At 45.6% G+C, this 18,503-nt stretch overlaps 1 protein-coding gene across 2 annotated transcripts in view; it reads left to right on the top strand.

Moving 5' to 3' along the window:
- The window catches only part of VAMP4 (vesicle associated membrane protein 4), a 37,316-nt gene that overhangs the window by 17,188 nt on the left and 1,625 nt on the right, over positions 1 to 18,503 (top strand). For both annotated transcript variants that reach the window (XM_045028000.1, XM_045028001.1), the window contains exons 5-7: positions 6,853 to 6,953; positions 10,034 to 10,113; positions 14,173 to 14,224. In XM_045028000.1, coding sequence (XP_044883935.1) covers positions 6,853 to 6,953; positions 10,034 to 10,113; positions 14,173 to 14,224 — 233 coding nt within the window. The remainder of the gene's footprint in view (positions 1 to 6,852; positions 6,954 to 10,033; positions 10,114 to 14,172; positions 14,225 to 18,503) is intronic.

Below are 18,503 nucleotides of genomic sequence, written 5' to 3'. Positions count from 1 at the left end.
ATTCCTTCCACCTCCAACGACTTCTGCAGTGTAGTTTTGCGTTGTCAATAGGAAAATGTGAGCCATATTGGAAATGTTGGGGGCTGTGCGAAATAACATAATGTCAAAATGCATAAAATACAATCAGCAAAGCTGATGCCTAACTCAGTTTCATATTCATTCCCTGCCTTCCAGGTGGCTGCATCAGAGGTCTAATGTGCCACAGAGTACATGGAACCTCAGTGATAACATCCAGGTGTACAACACATCACTGAGAATGGGAGGGGACGTGGAGCCAATACTGCCTGCTAGAAAACTGACTATTCCCCAAAACAGGCATGGAGAGGACGCCCAGGTCACGTTGGTAGCATGCTGTCTTTCGTCACTCGTCTCTGCCACTTGAAGAATGTGGCACCTTTCTTTAGCCTGGCAGTATGAATTGCACCTAATATTAGTCAGTTCATAGCCCAGTGGATCTAAAAGGGAAAGATAGGTTCCTTTCCTTCAGAACTTGGTAGACCATTAAGGCAGACACTAAATAGAATTAAGCTGAGAGTGATCTCATTGCTGGTGTTCTGGTTTGTGTGATGTTCTGTCCTTCTTAAAACCAGCATCTTTGTAGTCATCAGTCTAAAGTGGGGCCATGGGAGACGTGTATGCTTTTGTTTTACTCACTTTCCTGGCAAGAATGAATTCAGTTTTTTCCACTTGGAAACCTGGCAGGATACAGACCCAGGAGCAAAATTATTGAAAAGCCAGTAGTTCTCTCCCTGTAAATACATTCCTTACTTGGCAGGGGAGTGGACTCTGATAAAATGAAAAATGTTTTGTTTTCAATATTGCTTGAATTTCCAACCTCAAGCAGATAGAACTAGTTGAAAATGGTAAATTTGCTCCAAAACTGCACTGTGAGTAGACCGTTGTGATCTTTAACTTCCGTACTAGAGAGGCCTCTTTGGCTGACAGTGAGAAAGGTTGGTCTTGTGGTTAAGGGACTGGAGTGGAGTTCAAGATCTGGGTTTAATTCAGGGGTCAGTCGCAGACTCTCTGAGTGACCTTGGGTTAGTCACTTAGGGTAGGTGTACCCTGCAAATTAATGTAGGCATAATTGGGCTAGCTTTAATTTAGCTAGTACAGGTAATAATAGTAATGAAGATGTGGTGGCATGGGCTTTAGCACAGGTGAGGAACCATAGAAGGTAACCATGGTCCCTGGCGGGTGTGTCATCTGGTTCCCAGCTGGTGCCACCATGTTGTCTTCAGCGGTTCTCTGTGCTAGCTAGATTAAAGCTAGCATGGGTATGTCTCCCTGGGCTACAATCACCCCTTGGCTTGTGGCATAGACAACCTCTTAATCTGTTTCCATTTCCTGTCTGTAAAATGGGGATAAATAATCCTTCTTTTCTACTGCACTCTGTCTTGTCTGTATAGATTGTTCCTTGGGGTAGGGGCTCTCTCTGATCGTGCATGTGTACCGTGCTTAGCACAATGGAGGCTTGATGACGATTGGAGCCTTGAGACGTAACTATAACACAAATAAATAATGATCTGGAGCACCCAATGCATAGCTTTTATCTGTAATCAGAGGACATTGGGATGCTGAGGTATGAAGTGTCCAACATCCCTTATACATTCCTGCTGGTGATTTTAACCAAGAGAATTTGGTTACAGACCTGTCATTGGGAGGACTTTTCATTACTTTAAAGCCAATGAATAATTTTAAGAACATCCACATATTGCAAAGTAAATGTGTCTCAAATGTTAGCCCTGAGTCTGCTCGCCCTCCGCATGTGAAACCGTGAGAGTTTGGTAAACAGAGGGCTAGTGGGATCAGCCCCTTCATTTTTAATTTTCCAGTGATTGTTTTTCTTCTCTCATCACCCATCGTATGCTTGGAAGCAGTAATTGCCTGTGAGTCACCCAAGTTTGTCCAGGGCTCCTACTGCCTACGCTTTGTGACATGACTCGTATTTGTTTAGGTGCTGGTTGTGAATCACTGTTTTAATTATATGGGTATTTGGGTGTGTGCATCCAGTGTAAAACGAGTGCATCTGCCAGCCCCTGGGTAGTCTCAGCACATCATGATAAAGGAAGAAAATTAATTCACTGGAAGTGATTCTGATGTGTTTAGTAGATCCGGTATTTGAAGATGGTCTGTTTGGAATAGCTGGCACTTCTACTGCCATGTTTTGTTTAGGAATGTGAAGTTTAAAAAAAAAAAAAGTCTGTTAAGATTGCCTTGGTCATGAGTCACATATTGTTTTCTTTAAGAGGCAGCTGATGAAACACTGGGTGAGTATTCAGGCCTGTTTCATCAAAATAGGGAATGGTTGACAATAGATTTAGCAGCTCCTCCTGCCCTTCTGTAGCAGAAGATTTCAAGCAGCTGTGGGGAGTCAGGCTTCTACCTGTAGCAGAACAATTCATGCTGGATTTATGATATTCTGCAGGAAAGGGCTAGTTTATTATTCTACCGTTGCACAAAAAATACTTTGTGGCCTGTTTTCGTCCATATAAAAATACAGCCTCTCCAGTTCAGTGTTAAGCCAACAGTTTGCTTTAGAGGGTTCTGCTGATGATGGGAACTACAAAAGTGTGGCTGCAGTAGTTTGCAAAGCCTGGCATGAAATGCCAAGACAGATGCGTAGCCCTCTCTATTTAATTAGCGACCACCCATGGCTATGCTGCTGTGTTTCCAGTTTTTTATTAATAGAGGTTTGAAAAGCCAAGTGCTGCTATTCTGTTTTTTACTGGATTCCCTCTTTTCTAGTTTGGAGCAATGAGCACGTGTAGGGGGAGATTTTCAAAGGCACAAAAGGCAGTTAGCTGCCCAGTTCCTATTGAAAGCCCGCAGAAGTGTGGCACCCAAGGGACATTTGTGCCTTTGAAGATCAGCCCTACAATTGTTGTGGTGCTGGGTTGGCTTTTGCTACTCATCTCGAAATGTTTGGAACTTCCGATTTAATAGTTGCAGTTGCATCTCTAGGCCTTTCGCATCTGGAGCAGTTTTGATGGCAGCTTCTCTATCTGTATGCTGTATATTTTAAATCCCTTTCAGATTGTAAGACTGCTTGAGCTGCAGACCCCCAAAGCTCTTTCTTCATTTATTCTGAACCCTGATTTTTTTCAAATCTGCAGTTTATTATAATAGGAGTTCTTATATGTGCCCCATGCATAACTATCCACATAATCTCTTCTGCTATAGATGAGAGGAAAGTATGGTCTCAGGAGACAGAAAAATTAGGTGAGTGTGAACTAGTGGCAGAGTGGGCTAACAGAGAGACCACTGGACTGGGATTTGGGAGACCTGGATTCTATTTTTGGCTCTGCCACTGGTCTTCTGGGTGACCATGGGTATGTCACTTCACCTTTCAGTGCCTCAGTTTCCCCATCTGCAAAGTGGGGATGATAATACCCCTTTTGTAAAATGTTTTTGAGCTCTACTGATGGAAAGCACTGTATATGTGCTAGCTAGGTGGTATCATCATTATTAGGCCTATTCCTGGATTTGTGACTTGAGGCAAGTCACTTTTCTGAGTTTCTCCATCTGTGAAATGGGGAGGGATAATACTTTCCTATCCCACGGCCCTGTTTCAGGGATGAAATCATTGGTGGTAGGTGTTTTGAGATCCTCAGATTGTAGTTGCTAAGGAAGCGTGAATTATTAGCTATTGGAAATGTTCTTTAATGTATCTTTTGCCATAGGGAAAGCATTGGATCTTTTCCATTAGTACATGACACGTATATCCAAGAATATGTGGGAATGGCTAGAGTTGTTTTTTTTCTCCTTCTCATGTTTACATCAGCTTTTCAAACTATGCAGATTCAGTATACGCAAGGCATTTAATGTATTTTCAATCCATTCATTTTATGAGTCAAAGAAACTGAACAAAATAATCTTACCAGAGTAAAGCCTAGAACCTACTTGCATTGAAGAAAACAGTTGTTTTGTCCAATGCTTAGCTTTTATTGCCTCAGAGACAACTGTTCTTGCCATTGTCCCATGAAGCCAGTACATTTCATAGGACTTCTTCACACATCGCACAGTCAACCTGTGGAACTCCTTGCCTGAGGAGGTTGTGAAGGCTAGGTCTGTAACAGGGTTTAAAAGAGAACTAGATAAATTCATGGAGGTTAAGTCCATTAATGGCTGTTAGCCAGGATGGGTAAGGAATGGTGTCCCTAGCCTCTGTTTGTCAGAGGGTGGAGATGGATGGCAGGAGAGAGATCACTTGATCATTACCCGTTAGGTTCACTCCCTCTGGGGCACCTGGCATTGGCCACTGTCAGTAGACAGGATACTGGTCTGGATGGACCTTTGGTCTGACCCAGTATGGCCGTTCTTATTATATTGCAGGGGCCCTAAGCTGTTTCTGATTCCCATCTCCAGTAAAGACAAATGTGCATTATTTCCAAAATGTATTCAAGTACTTTTGTTATATGTGGCTTTTGAGTGTTATTTTATGGCATTGTCCATTAGGCTATTGCAAATTCAGAAGTTTAGGGATTTGAACCTGGTTACTGTGCAGCAAAATAACTACCTGTATCATTGGCTAACCTCTGTTATGGAATTCAGAAGCTGGGATATGATAGTTCATCTTAATTTACTTTACCTCTTCCTTTGGAATTTGTTTGAACACATTTTGGGCAAATGCAACTGATTCTTCAAATACAGTTGTAGACTTCCTTGGGGAAACACCCTCCTGATGCTTTCATCCCCAGGCTATTTAACAACCCTGTGTTGAGGTTTAGCACTCCAGAAAGGACATAGTGACTGGGGTGTATAAAACAAAAGAAACCTACTACTCTGCAACAAAAGAGCCTCCATTCCAAGCTCTCAACATCTTTGACAAGATCTTTAAAAGGCCACACTTAACTAACAGATGTCCTCAGTCCCTGCCAAATCATAGCACCCCAACAATAGCAAAGATAGAAGAGATTTAATTAATTCTCCCAACATTGTTTGTTTGAAAAAGTGACTCTGGTATTGAGAACGCTTTCAGATCTTCCATTTCATTGCTCTCCTTTTGATAGGAAGACACAGGCAGATGGACACTCAACTCACACTGACTTTCAGTGAGCCGGGTACATAGTTCTGTAAACCCCTTTTTAAAAATCCCAATCTAAGAGACTGAGGCTTTGGCTACACTTGCATTTCAAAGCGCTGCCGCGGCAGCGCTTTGAAGCGCTAAGTGTAATCAAAGCGCCAGCGCTGGGAGAAAACTCTCCCAGCGCTGTCCGTACTCCACTTCCCTGTGGGGAATAACGGACAGCGCTGGGAGCGCGGCTCCCAGCGCTGGGGCTTTGACTACACTGGCGCTTTGTAGCGCCGCAATTTGCAGCGCTGCAGAGGGTGTGTTTTCACACCCTGCTGCAGCGCTGCAAATTTGTAAGTGTAGCCAAGCCCTGAGCCACTTCCGTACCCCTCTGCAGTGTGGAGTGAGTCCTGAAGGAGGGCTTGGCTACACTTGCAGATGTGCAGCACTGGGAGTTACAGCTGTGTTCGTACAGCAGTGTAGGGAAAGCGCTGGTGTGTGGCCACACTCTCAGCTACCAGCGCTGCAGTGTGGCCACATTTGCAGCACTGTTGGGAGTGGTGCATTATGGGCAGCTATCCCAGCGTTCAAGTGGCAGCAACGTGCTTTTCAAAAGAGGGGGGGTGGGGTGGAGTGTGACAGGGAGTGGGGGAGAGAGAGAGTCGATTTTTGGAGCCGACACTGTGTGTCAGCTCCCTGCCTTGAAAATCTGAACATTTCCTCGACCCCTCATTCACTCTTAACTGCAAATTAGCCTGCAGACCAGATAAGCAGCTGCTCCAACGGACTCCCTTTTCCCCCTCCCCACCCCCCGTTTCTCTCCTCAAGCAAACACTAGGCTGTAGACATTCATCCCCCTGCCTGCCTCATTCACAGCAAGGTAGTAGGTTATCTCAATTGATTGTTCACAGTCAGTTACAGATTGATCACAGCAAACAGGAGCTGTGTTTGTTTTTTAGATAAGCAGCTCCCGGAGCCCCGAGTTCACAACAAAACAAAGAGAGGCATCATAACAAAAGAAAGAGTAATTTAGTTAAAAGCATTCTGGGATATCTCCTAATACCCTGGAGGCCAATAACAGCGCTGGTGTGTGGCCACATCTGACGAGCAGCGCTGCATCACCAGCGCTGCACTCGTTATACCCCAAGCAGACCAGGTGTACAGCCAGCGCTGCAGCCAGGGAGTTGCAGCGCTGGATGTGCCTTGCAGGTGTGGACAGTTACTAAGTTGCAGCGCTGTAAAGCCTCCACCAGCGCTGCAACTCTCCAGTGTAGCCAAGCCCGGAGACCTGGAGGCTAATGCAGGGAAACCAGAGCTAGGTTCTAGCTCAAACTCTTGACGTTGAGAGATCTGAAGCTGGATTAAAAAAATCAAACAGCACAATATGGCAGGAATTGCAAGAGCAACAAAATGCTATTAAAGCTCCTTCCTTTTCCTCTAAGAATAAAGTGCTAATATCCTTAGCCAGGAAAAATCACCTTGAGTTCATGGACCAAGACTATTCCTCATCTATAAACATATTGCTCCAACTTTCCAGGCAGTTGGCCTGAGCATGGGGTGAGGATGAGAAAGTGTGGCAGAATAAATGGCGCTATGGAGAGAACCCACCTATCTCCTGGAACAGCATCACACGCAGGGTTAATCTTGCCCACCACAGACTTTCTCAAACGTCACAATGACCTTTCCGCTATTGGGCCTGTCTGTCTATCATTGGTGAACTGCTGCTCATTCTTTCAATGCAAACAGCTTTCACTGAAGCACCGGTATTGGAATATAGAGTCCATTACACCTGCTACTGGTAGGCCTGTGTGATTTCTAATAGCTTTATTTTCCTCTAGTGTCCAGAACCAGGTGGATGAAGTCATTGACGTCATGCAGGAGAACATCACCAAGGTGATTGAAAGGGGAGAGAGACTGGATGACTTACAGGATAAATCAGGTGGGAATACGTAATAATATTCTAGAACTCTCTTCCTGCCTCCCCTCCCTCATGTTGAGACCTGGAGAACAGCATGCTCCTCTAGGCAGCTTTAAAACACCACTGTGAATAACCTTAGTGAAGGGATTGAAAGTCCTCTTCTTTCCCCTGGTGATTGTGGTTATTTTGCTGTATACCTCATCCCTCTCTGCCGGGCAGTGGTGTTTGATTCCATTTCATGACAACAGATTCTGGAAATCAGAGTGAGACGATGACCTGCTAAAGCACATTTTCTTATGGGCCCAGGGCATGATTGTTTCCTACAATATCCTAATCTGGATAAACCTCTATTTGAAGTGTCTCCATGGATACACCACTTCCATTGGGAGGCTGTTTCCAGCCTGAGACTGCTGATCTTACTGTCTGTCTCTTAGGAAGCCAAGTGTCCCCTTTTCCACTTTCATCCCTGTACTTCCTTGAGCCTCCTTAAACATTTTCTTTCCCTGGGTGCTTATAACTTGCCGTGTATCATTTTCCTCCCCCGACTTCGTCTCTCTACAGCCCAGGAATAGATCTCTAAATATTCCTCGTCCATCGCTCCTTCCATCCCCTTACGTGCGGTAGTTGCTCTTCATGTTCCCTCCACTTGTTACTCCTGAGGGAATTCTGCACCAAAAAATAAAAAATTCTGTGCACAATGTTTTAAAATTCTGCAAATCTTATTTGTCAAATAAATGTGGAGGCTCCAGCCTAGCACTGGGGAGCACAGGCCACTGGCTGGACAGAGGTGAAAGATCACTCTGCAGCTCCCCCTGGGACCTGGGCTCAGCAGTGAGGCTGCACCTAACCCTGAAACAGCACAAGGACTGGGCCTGCCCCAGAAATACCCCAGGGCCCGGCCCATCTGTGCCAGGTGTGGGCAGGCAGGCTCAGCAAGGCAGGATCCTAGTGTGGATGGGCTTAGTGTGGGGGGATCCAGGTGTAGGGTGAGAGTTCTGTGTGGGGCAGTCTGGGTGCGGGCAGCTCAATGGGGGATCTGGAGGTTTGTTGCGGGGTTCTGGGTACAATGGTAATGGGATTCTGCAAGGGAGTCCAAGTGAAGGTGGTTGGGGCTCAGCAGGGGTGTGTGTGTGTGTGTGTGTGTGTGAGAGAGAGAGAGTGCGAGTGCTCAGCAGGGGGGTCTGGGTGTGGGGAGTTCCGTTGGGGGGGATCCAGATGCTGAGGGAGTGGGGCTCAGTGGGGTGGGGATCCAGGTGCAGCTGGTTGGGGCTCGGTGGAGTGGGGGTGCGGGTGACTCATCAGGGTGATCCAGGTTCAGGGGGAGTGGGGCTCAGCAGGTGGGGTTCTGGGGGGGCTGAGGCTTGGCAGGAGGATCTGGGTATGAGGGGGTCTGGATAGAGGGGGTTGGGGGAGCAGTTCCCCATACAGTGATCCCTCCCCCTGTAGCTGAGGAGTGATGGGTGCTGGAAGCGGGGAGGAGGGGAGGCGAGGGAGTTTGCAGAGCTTCCTGCAGCCTGGGGAGAAATTGGGGTGGGTCCAACCCAGCCCTGGATGCCGTGCAGGGAAAGAGGAAGTCCTGTCCTCCCTCCCCTCCCCCCACCCCAGCCAGGACTGGCAGCTGAGCCTGACAGAGGGTAGGAGCCACCAGCTAGGCCTTCCCCAGTCCTGCCCCCACTCCACAGTGATTTACCTCTCTGCCGGCTGTCCTGGGCACCGAAACCTGGGGAGGGTCGCATGACCGCTCTTGTGTCTTCCCTTTGCTTGCCCGTGAGAGAGTCATTTTTCTGTTGGGGAACAAAGAAATCTGCGGGGGACATGAATTCTGCACATGCACAGTGGTGCAGTATTCTCCCAGGAGTAAAGACTTAGCAGCCTGCTGGTATTCAGCCTGTGTGCCATGCTCCATATGCAATCTCCCCAGAGCCCTATATAAAACGCTGTTATCAACTTGGGTCATGACTTGGGACCAGTTTTACTAAGATACTTAGGTGCCTAAAGATGCAGCTAGGTGCCTAAATACCTTTGTAAATCTGCCCTTGATACCTCTGCATTGACTTTCGTTGCCCTTAAATTGGAACTGCAAATTCTTGTTTACCAGCTCTCTGCCCCTACCCTGGGAAGGCAGGAGTCTTGAAAGAGATCCTCCCTCCCCCGAATAGCTGCATTCCAGATTAGCATTCCCCCAATGTATTGCCATTGCATTTTGCCAGCTTAAACGTCATTTTATTTGCTGTCCAGATGTTTAACCTCTGTAGGTCCCTTTGTATAATTTTTCTTACCTCACTGATGTTTGCAGCACCTCCTCAGTTAGTATCATTCACAGCTAGGGGTAAGTCCCCATCGTGTCATGGCTGTTCTCTTCACATACCTTCTAGATTTCTATACCCCTCATCTGTTGCTGGCCTGAGCTGGTCACTTGCAGCAGCACTTTGCTTTTTTTTTTGTAAGTCCTATTGGATATTTCAACTTAAATTTAATTCTCCCTCTTTCAGCCTATTTTGTTTTTAACCTGAAGGGTCCACTTATAAAAGACTTGACTTTATATGTTATAATGTATGTGGGACCCTTACAAGTTACTGTGGAACCTCAGTCATTCTTGTTCTGCTATTCTGCAGAGCTGAAAATTCTCATTACCGAAAATGCTTGGCAATTTCACCTTGTGTTTCAGGAGAAAGGCTTAATTGCAGAACACTACAATCAAGTCTTGTAATGCTGATTTTCATGATTTTTATAGTTTCTAGTATACTTATGGTGTTGCCACAATTAAACTACTCTTAGGCAAACTGACAAAGACCATTTTTTTTTCTTGTCTGTTCACTTACAATTTGTAAAATACATTCACCATTTATAGTCAGTTTGTCTTGGCAAAGTTCTACTGTGTTGCTAGTGAAATTCAGCATGTTGATGAAACACAGCATGCTGAATTTCAATATAATTCTGCAGAAGTACTTGGCGATTGTGTATATTCCCTGGTTGCCTAGTTTATGGTTTAAGAATAAGTGAATTTACAGAACCGGAGGCCTTTTTTCTGGTGTGCTTGTGCTTTTAGATGTGCCCGTGCTGCTATGCCTTTAATTCTTTTCTCTCTCCATGTGATGCAGAAAGTTTATCAGACAATGCAACAGCGTTCAGCAACCGATCCAAACAGCTTCGAAGACAGATGTGGTGGCGAGGGTGCAAGGTGAGTAAATGGAGAGGGGAAGGAGTGGATTTCTTAATGTACATTCTTAAAACTTGGTCCTACTAAGAGTAACGTGGGCAGGTTGCCAGAATCTGAGATTTCTATCTAGCTTGTATGAAAATGGGGCATATTGCAGCCACTCTTATCTTGAATCCAGAGCTGAGGCCAGCAGAGACCATGAGTACCAGCATGCATTGCTCTGTCTACTTCAAGCAGCCTTTGCTTGGTGAAGATGGGAGTATCGTGTGTTTGGGGAAGATAATCTTTGCAGGCCTCAGCTCTGTATTGAAGGCTGTGCTTCCGCTGTCCCTGGATTAATGGATTGTACTTACGCCTGTTAAGGCAACAGTAGCTGTGAGTGAGTTACAGAAGTGGGTACGTCTTTAGGAGAGAGACAACTGGAGGATAGAAATCCAAGCCGTTAGTAACAGCAACTCTTTATTCACAGGGGTATTATGTGGTCTACAAGAGTATTTTACAAAGGGCTTTAAAATCATCAGAGGAAAGGTGCTATGGAAGGGCAAAGTGGTGGTGCTAAGTAACAGTAGGGGGGAGGGATAGCTCAGTGGTTTGAGCATTGGCCTTGCTAATCCCAGGATTGTGAGTTCAATCCTTGAGGGGGCCACTTAGGGATCTGGGGCAAAATCAGTACTTGGTCCTGCTAGTGAAGGCAGGGGGCTGGACTTGATGACCTTTCAGGCTCCCTTCCAGCTCTATGAGATAGGTATATCTCAAATTATATATTTTTTTATATTTTAACAGCAATGCAAGGAGCAAACCCTTAGACATTGTTACCAGAAAATAACTATCTGAGCTCAATGCCACTTTGTTCTGTAGTTGCTTTTCTAGATTTTCTTTGTACATCCTTAATCAAGATATCAAAATGCTGAGATTATTTTAAATTGAGGCAAGCTGAAATTTTGTACAAGACATTAACTGAACAATTAAAAATTAGGGCTGTCAAGCGATTAAAAAATTAATCACGATTAATCGCACAATTAAAAAATACTCGCGATTAGTCATGCTATTAATCACGCTGTTAATAGAATACCATTTATTTAAATATTTTTTGGATGTTTTCTACATTTTCAAATATACTGATTTCAATTACAACACAGAATACAAAGTGTACAGTGCTCACTTTTTATTTATTTTTTACTACAAATATTTGCTCTGTAAAAAACAAAGGAAATAGTATTTTTCAATTCACCTCATACAAGTACTGTAATGCAATCTCTTTATCATGAAAGTTGAACTTACAAATGTAGAATTATGTACCAAAAAACCCACCTGCATTCAAAAATAAAACAATGTCAAACTTAAGAGCCTACAAGTCTGCTCAGTCCTACTTCAGCCAATCGCTCAAACAAGTTTGTTTACAATTTGCAGACGATAATCCTGTGATTAATCGTGATTGATCTTTTTAGCTAACTGCAACAATTGACAGCTCTATTAAAAAATTAGCACATCAGTGTAGATCCTCTGTTCTTAATGCATCTGTAACATTCAGCTTGCACTGTACTCTAACACTACAGGCAGGGTGAATCTGCAAAAAATTCACTCCTGGACGTTTGCTCATGTGCTCCCAATGAATTCATTTTCCCTTTGTTCATGTCCCCTTTTAATTGATTTTCCAGGAATATTTTAGAATGCAAGTTTGCTAGCTGGAGTGTTCACTGAGACAGGAATTTTAAGAGATCTTAGCAAAATATCTGTGGAAAGCAAGCTTCTAACTCACAGTATTCACACTGGAAATCTGCTTCTATGATCTATGCTGATTCAGTCAAGGAATAAACAAATACACCGTATGAGTAAGGCTATGTTTTAGGCATGGGCATTTTTAGTAAAAATCATGGACAGGTTACGGGCAGTAAACAAAAATTCATGGCCCTGTGACCAGTCCACACCTTGTACTATAAACCCCTGACTAACTCTTGGGGTGGGAGGGGCAGCCTGGGGGATGCCGTGGGTGCTCTGTGGGGAGGAGGGGGGCAGCCTGGTGGGTGCCAGCCTAGGACCCCTGCGGGTACTGGGGTGGGGTGTTGGTGGGGCTGGCAGTTCCCGCCTAGGCAGAGGCGCAGCCAGACGTCTCTACATACTGCTTCTGCCCCAAGTGCCAGCTCTGCAGCTCCCATTGGCTGGGAACCCCCCGACATCTAGCGCGCCCCCCCCCAAACTGTCTGCACCCAGATTACCCCACACAGAACCCCCTTCACTGCACACTTGGACCCCCTCACACTAAGTCCCTCCACACTTGGCTGAACCTGCCTACTCTCGCCTGATGTGCCTGGTGTAGCTGCTAGCCCTAGTGAGTTGCTTTACCCGCTACTCCTGAGAGCATTCTGCACCAAAAAAAATCAACACAATTCTGCACACACTATTTTAAAATTCTGCATCCTTCTCCCTCTCTTCCCCCGCTCCCAGCATGGACCCCTGGGGCAGGCCTGGCCTGTGTGCTGTGTCAGGGTCGGGTGCAGCCTCACCGCTGAGTCCATGTCCTCAGTGGAGGGGGCTGCAGGGTGATCTCCCATCTCTGTGCAGCCGGTGACCTATGTCCCATGCTGGAGCCTCCATATTATTTATTGACAAATGAAATATGCCGAATTTTGCAGAATTTTAAAATATTGTGTGCAGAATTTTTATCCTTGCCTTGGGCAAGTTCTCACACTCTGTTCCTTGCAATTGGGATTTACAACAGGTCTGGAGAGCGCCATAAGCCTGAAGCCGGCACACATGCCTTTCTTTTCAAATGTAGGAGTTAGCTTACTGCAGGGTCTGGGGCTGCTTTGCCTCCTGGGGACCCTTCAGACTTTGGGTGTTCCTGGAGTGTGCTGTTCTAAGGGAACAAACATTTGATAATAGAGGGATCTTCAGTGTAGCAGACAAAGGTCTAAAAAGGGCAAAGGCTGGAGGTTAAAACTAGGCAAATTCAGACTGGAAATAAGGTGCATATTTTCAATAGTGAGAGTAATTAACCATTGGAACAACTTACCAAGGAAAGTGGTGGATTCTCCATCACTGGCAAATTTTAAAATCTAGATTGGATGCTGGTTCAAACAGGAATTAATTCAGGGAAGCCTTATGGCCTCTGGTTATGCTGGATGATCTGTTATACCAGACGATCACAATGGCTCCTTCTGGCCTTAGAATCTATAAACTGTGAACTAGCGGCTTAGTGTTCGTCTGCAGTGTGGAAGAGATTCCAATGCAGTGCAGAGTGCTTGGACACAGTTTAAAATGTGTAATTAATAATACAGCCTTGGACCATGAGTGTTTATCTTTCTGAGCTGGCTGCACTTCCAGCTGAAAACAGTCATGTCTATTCTATCAGCACATGGCGGTGTTGTGTTGAGGATTTTCTAGTCCAGTTTCCATCTATGTGTAGCATTAATGTCAATTGTGCCCCCACACATGGCTGTAATTCAGTTGACCATCAATGCCACTCTACAACTCCTACCCAGTCACCGTCTCTGCTCTTTGAGATGGATAGTGGTGCAGTGCTCTGTACTTTCCCTCTGCAGAAAGCTTTGCTCCGAAGATGGTTCAGGATGACAGAGCAGAGGGAGAGCATTTAACCCAGGCCAGAACTTTCAACCCTTTGCAAATCAGGACACTGTTACTTGGGAGAGTCTTACTTTAGGTACCTAGGCTTGAAAAAATTTGGCCCCGGCATTTGAGGTATCAGGGAACATTTTTCTAGTGCTGATAGATGTTGTATATGATCACATCTGTACCCACTCTTGTGTTGATATATTGGGGTGTTTTTTTTTCCAGATCAGGTATGCAGCTTACCTCAAACTCCCCTCTGTCTTTCTGCTTTCTAAACCAAGAGACACCAGAGACCTGGTATAGGAATTGGTGTCAGCTAAAGTGATTTGTTTGAAATACACTCCCTTCCATCGGATCTACGGAGTGGCGTCAACAGTATTCTGGGATAGGGGAACAGATACCTTGTCCTGGATCTAAACGGGGAGGTGACTCATTTAATTTAGAACAAGCCAAACATGCGGTCTCATGTCAGGAAGGTAATTCCTCCCTCTCTTTGCACTCTTCTTGCAGATGAAGGCCCTTGTTGCTTTGGTTGCTGTCATCCTCTTGCTAGTGATCATTAGTAAGTATTGACAACCCTTCCCTGCATGGTTGGTGGGTTTTTTTTTACATTGAAACATTTTGTTTGCTGTAAATAATGTTAAAATTGACACTTAGAACTTCCTTGCCATCCCCGTGTGACCTGATCAGTAGCACTTGAGCAGAAATTGCCAGTGACCCCAAGTCTTGTTCCTTAGGGATGTTCAGTCACATGCAGCCAGTATTTTAACCAAGGGCTCCCCTTGCCTGTGCTGAACCCCTGCCATGCTGGGATTACAGGCATGTGTGTGGGAAATTGCTTCTCGTTTAAACAAAGACCTTCTAATAACCATTACCAAGGCAGGAAATGGAGTTGCACTTTCTCAACAAAAGAAATACTCCATTCCTGGAAACTCAGCGCGTAGCACCGTGATCAGCTTGCAAAGTCTGAAGGGAGATGGACTGAAGACCCAAAGGGTCTGAGGTACCTTCTCTCAGAAAATGTTTGAAAATACCTGTAATCTATGGCAATTCGTCTATTCTGAGACACAGTTCCCTTCAAAAGGGGCTTGTATAATAATCTCTGGTAGGCAGTGTGGGCCAGTGGCTTGAGTATACGCTTGGGACTCAGAGCTGGGTTCTATTCCAAGCCTTGCCACTGGCCTTGCGGTGTGACCTTGGGCAAGTCACTTCCCTCTCCGTGCCTTTGTTTCCCCTCCCACTCTTAGCCTGTCGTGTCTATTTAGAGTGTAAACTCCCTGTCCTGTGTGTTTTCTATAGTGTCTAGAGCTCCCATTGCACTAGATTCTACAGTGACATAAACAATAACCAGAGAGAGTGCTGCTCTGAGGCAGAGAAGTCATTCCACCCTTCCGTTGAGATGGATGGCCAAGTTTTAACAAGGGACCCCAGGAGGCCAGCACAACACAAGGCCCTTCTTGTGCTGCTGATCTCGGGAGAAAATTCTCCCATCCATGTAGGAGCAGTGGTACAGGTGTAGCTTTATGCAACATATCCTTAGGGACTATCTCATCCTGCTGGAATGCAGTCAGGAAGTGAAAGAGTTAGAGCCAACAGCTGGAATGGTAGCGACTGGAGTGACGTTGATGGACAATCCCATCAGGTTTGGTTTGGGGAGTTGGAAATGGATTCAGTTTGCATCCTGCACAAATGCTACAGGGACAAGACCCCCTGCCATTTTCATCCATTTGAACAAGGAAATATATTTTTACTTGCGGTCCCTTGGTCGACTAAGGAAATCTGGTTCTTCTGCAAGTACTGTCTGTGTGGGTACTACACTTGAGGTGCACATGCACCTCCCTAGTCCTGGATCAGAGGTTTTCTGTTAGCAGTGTCCGTTTGGCCCACACATGCACTCTATACAACTTCGTGCTGCATGCCAAAGGTATATAGGGCTGTGCGGGGGCCCCACTCTGGCTGCCTTGGCCTGACAGAGAGCCCTAGCATATCACCTCATGCACGTTTCAGCCTGTTTTGAAGTTGTTTAGTTAATGTAGTGTTTCTAGTTAGGGTTAGTTGTGAGTACCGAATTAGTTAGATAGCTGTGAGAGGTTTCAGGAAGTTATTTGGCTTGGCTGTGGGCGTGCCTGGCTCACCAGGTTTCAAACGCTGCCTCTCTAAATGTATCTGTTGCTTAGGAGAATCCCATACCTCCCAAAGGTATAACTGTCACCTGGCTCTAAAATCTAAAGCTCAGAAGAAGGGGAACCAAACTGAAGCTGTTACTGGTGGAGTGCTCCCTTTGACTCACTTCCAAGTCAGGTCTGGAGACATCTTCCCCGTACATCTGTCTCCAGACAGATCCAGTGCCCCCTTTGACTTCAGCTAATGGCTCGCCTAAGAGGGGGGACTCAGGGAAGGCTCTGAAGAGGAAGGAGCTTGGTCTCCCACCAAACAGCCAGCTCCCAAGAAGTCCTGATCTTGTGCTAGGTCTACAGTGTCGGAAGTCTTGACTCAGTACCATGGAGGTGAAAGATTCCTCCTGTGGTACCAGTGGAGCAGGGACATCCCAGATCACTTCAGAGAAACATGGCACCAGCAAGGCCCCAGTATCGTCTGCCTCCAGATCAACACTGTCTATTTCAAACTTACTAGCGGTGCCTTCCCGTTTGGCCCAGTTGGTACTGACAAAATCAAAGTGCACATCTTCAGCCCCCTGTGCCTATGTGCTACAAACCTACAGTACCTCCCAAGCCAACTGCTGCATCAGCACTGACCCGCTCAGTACCGCAGGAATTCCATTACTTCAGCGAATGTCAGTGTTAGACGAACCAGAGTCCCTGCTGCTTATGGGTTCCAAAGGACTCTCAGTACCAAGATGCCAGTCTCTGGATGATGAGTGCTTCTTGATACCTCAGGATTCTCTACCCTTTTCTACTGGGCCCACTGGAGGACGTTGCAGAGGATGAAGGAGACATTCAGTCTTCTCCTTATCAATGCAGGAGTCCCCATTACTGGAACCCATACTTTGACAAAGCCCCTTGCCCATGTCTGGGGTGGTGGGATCAGTCCTGGGTACCAACCCTTCTCCCATATGGGCCTCCCCACTGGCCATACAGGGATCCTTGGGCAGTGTATCAGCAGCAATTTGCCAAACCTCTGGTTCCGCCACACCAGAAAACCTAGAGTCCCACAGCCTCCTCCACCAAACCCCCAGCACAAGGAGGCCTTTGATGACAAGAGGCTAGGGCGAACAAAAAGACTACCACTCAGGCCCCTATTTTCTTCGTCTTTGTCTCCAGTTGAGGCAGACGTGCCTCCACCATCGATGACTGACACTGTTAGTCGATTCCAGAACCTTGTGAAGAGGGTGGTGGACATCCTCTAGATACCTCTCAAGGAAGTTACACTCGCATCACAAGCTCCTGGACATTCTGCAGTTGGCAACACTCACTTGGGTCGCACTACCTATTAGTGAAGCATTCCTGGATCCAGCAAATGTGTGGCAAACTCCTTCCACCATACTGCCAACTTGTAAGGGGGCAGTTAAAAAATAAAATGTTTCCTGAAGGACTGGGAATTTTTGTTTTCCAACCCCCACCTAATTCCCTGGTGGAGGATGCTTGTAAACAAGCATGTCTCTTAGATGGTTCATGGGATTAGAATTCACCTGCTGAACAGGAATACACGTATTACTAATTATAAGAACATAAGAATGGCCATACTGGATCAGACCAATGGTCCATCTAGCTCTGTATCCCGTCTTCTGACAGTGACCAGTGCCAGGTGCTTCCCTCTGAACAGGGCAATTTATTGAGTGATCAATTTCCTGTCATCCAGTCTCAGCTTCTGGCAGGTGGAGGTTTAGGGACACCCAGAACATGAGGTTGCGTCCCTGACCATCTTGGCTAATAATCACTGATGACCTATTCTCCAGGAACTTACCTAACCTTTTTGAATCCAGTTATACTTTTGGCCTTCACAACATCCCCTGGCAGTGAATTCCAGAGGTTGACTGTGCATTGTGTGAAGAAGTACTTCCTTTTGTTTGTTTTAAACCTGCTGCCTATTAATTTCATTGGGTTATGTGAAGGGGTTAAATAACACTTCCTTATTCATTTTCTCCACACCATTCATGATTTTGTAGACTTCTATGATATCCCGAGTTGTCTCTTTTCTAAGATGAACAGTCCCAGTCTTTTTAATCTCTCCTTGTATGGAAGCTGTTCCACACCCCAAATCATTTTTGTTGCCCTTCTCTGTACTTTTTCAATTCTAATGTATCTGCCATGGATTTCTATAGTGGCATTATGATATTTTCTCTCTCATTATCTCTCTCTTTCCCAATTGTTTCTAACATTCTGTTAGCTTTTTTGAGTGTACTGTAGAAGTCTACTGATTTTTATTTCTGAACAGTAGAAGGGAGTCAACTCGAATTACTTATCTTCAGAAACGGAAGAGGTTTCAACCACTGTTATCACCATCACTCCCTTGTGCATCTCCACTGAATCGTCTCCACTGTCAACCATCTTGGATTATCTGCTGGATTTTAAAAATAGGGTTTATCATTTATCTCAAAGGTTCATCTCACTGCAATATCAGCTTTTCATTCCCCGCCAGAGGAGTTTCTATTTTTGCACACCCTAGGTCTTTCAGATTTATTAAAGGTCTAGGGAATCTTTATCCCCAGGTTACTGTGACTTGGGATCACAATTTGGTACTCTACCACCTTATGGGACCTCCATTTGAATTTATGGCAACCTGCTCCTTGTTTCACTTGTCTATGAAGATGGCCTTTATAGTAGCTATTGCATCGGCCTGTAGGGTTGGAGAAACTGGAACCTTGATGGCAGACCCTGGAT

The sequence above is a fragment of the Mauremys mutica genome, chromosome 8, assembly GCF_020497125.1.
Source record: "Mauremys mutica isolate MM-2020 ecotype Southern chromosome 8, ASM2049712v1, whole genome shotgun sequence".
NCBI classification, from domain to species: Eukaryota; Metazoa; Chordata; order Testudines; family Geoemydidae; genus Mauremys; species Mauremys mutica.
The sequence above is the reverse complement of the archived record's forward strand: the minus strand, read 5'-3'. Positions and strand labels throughout refer to the sequence as shown.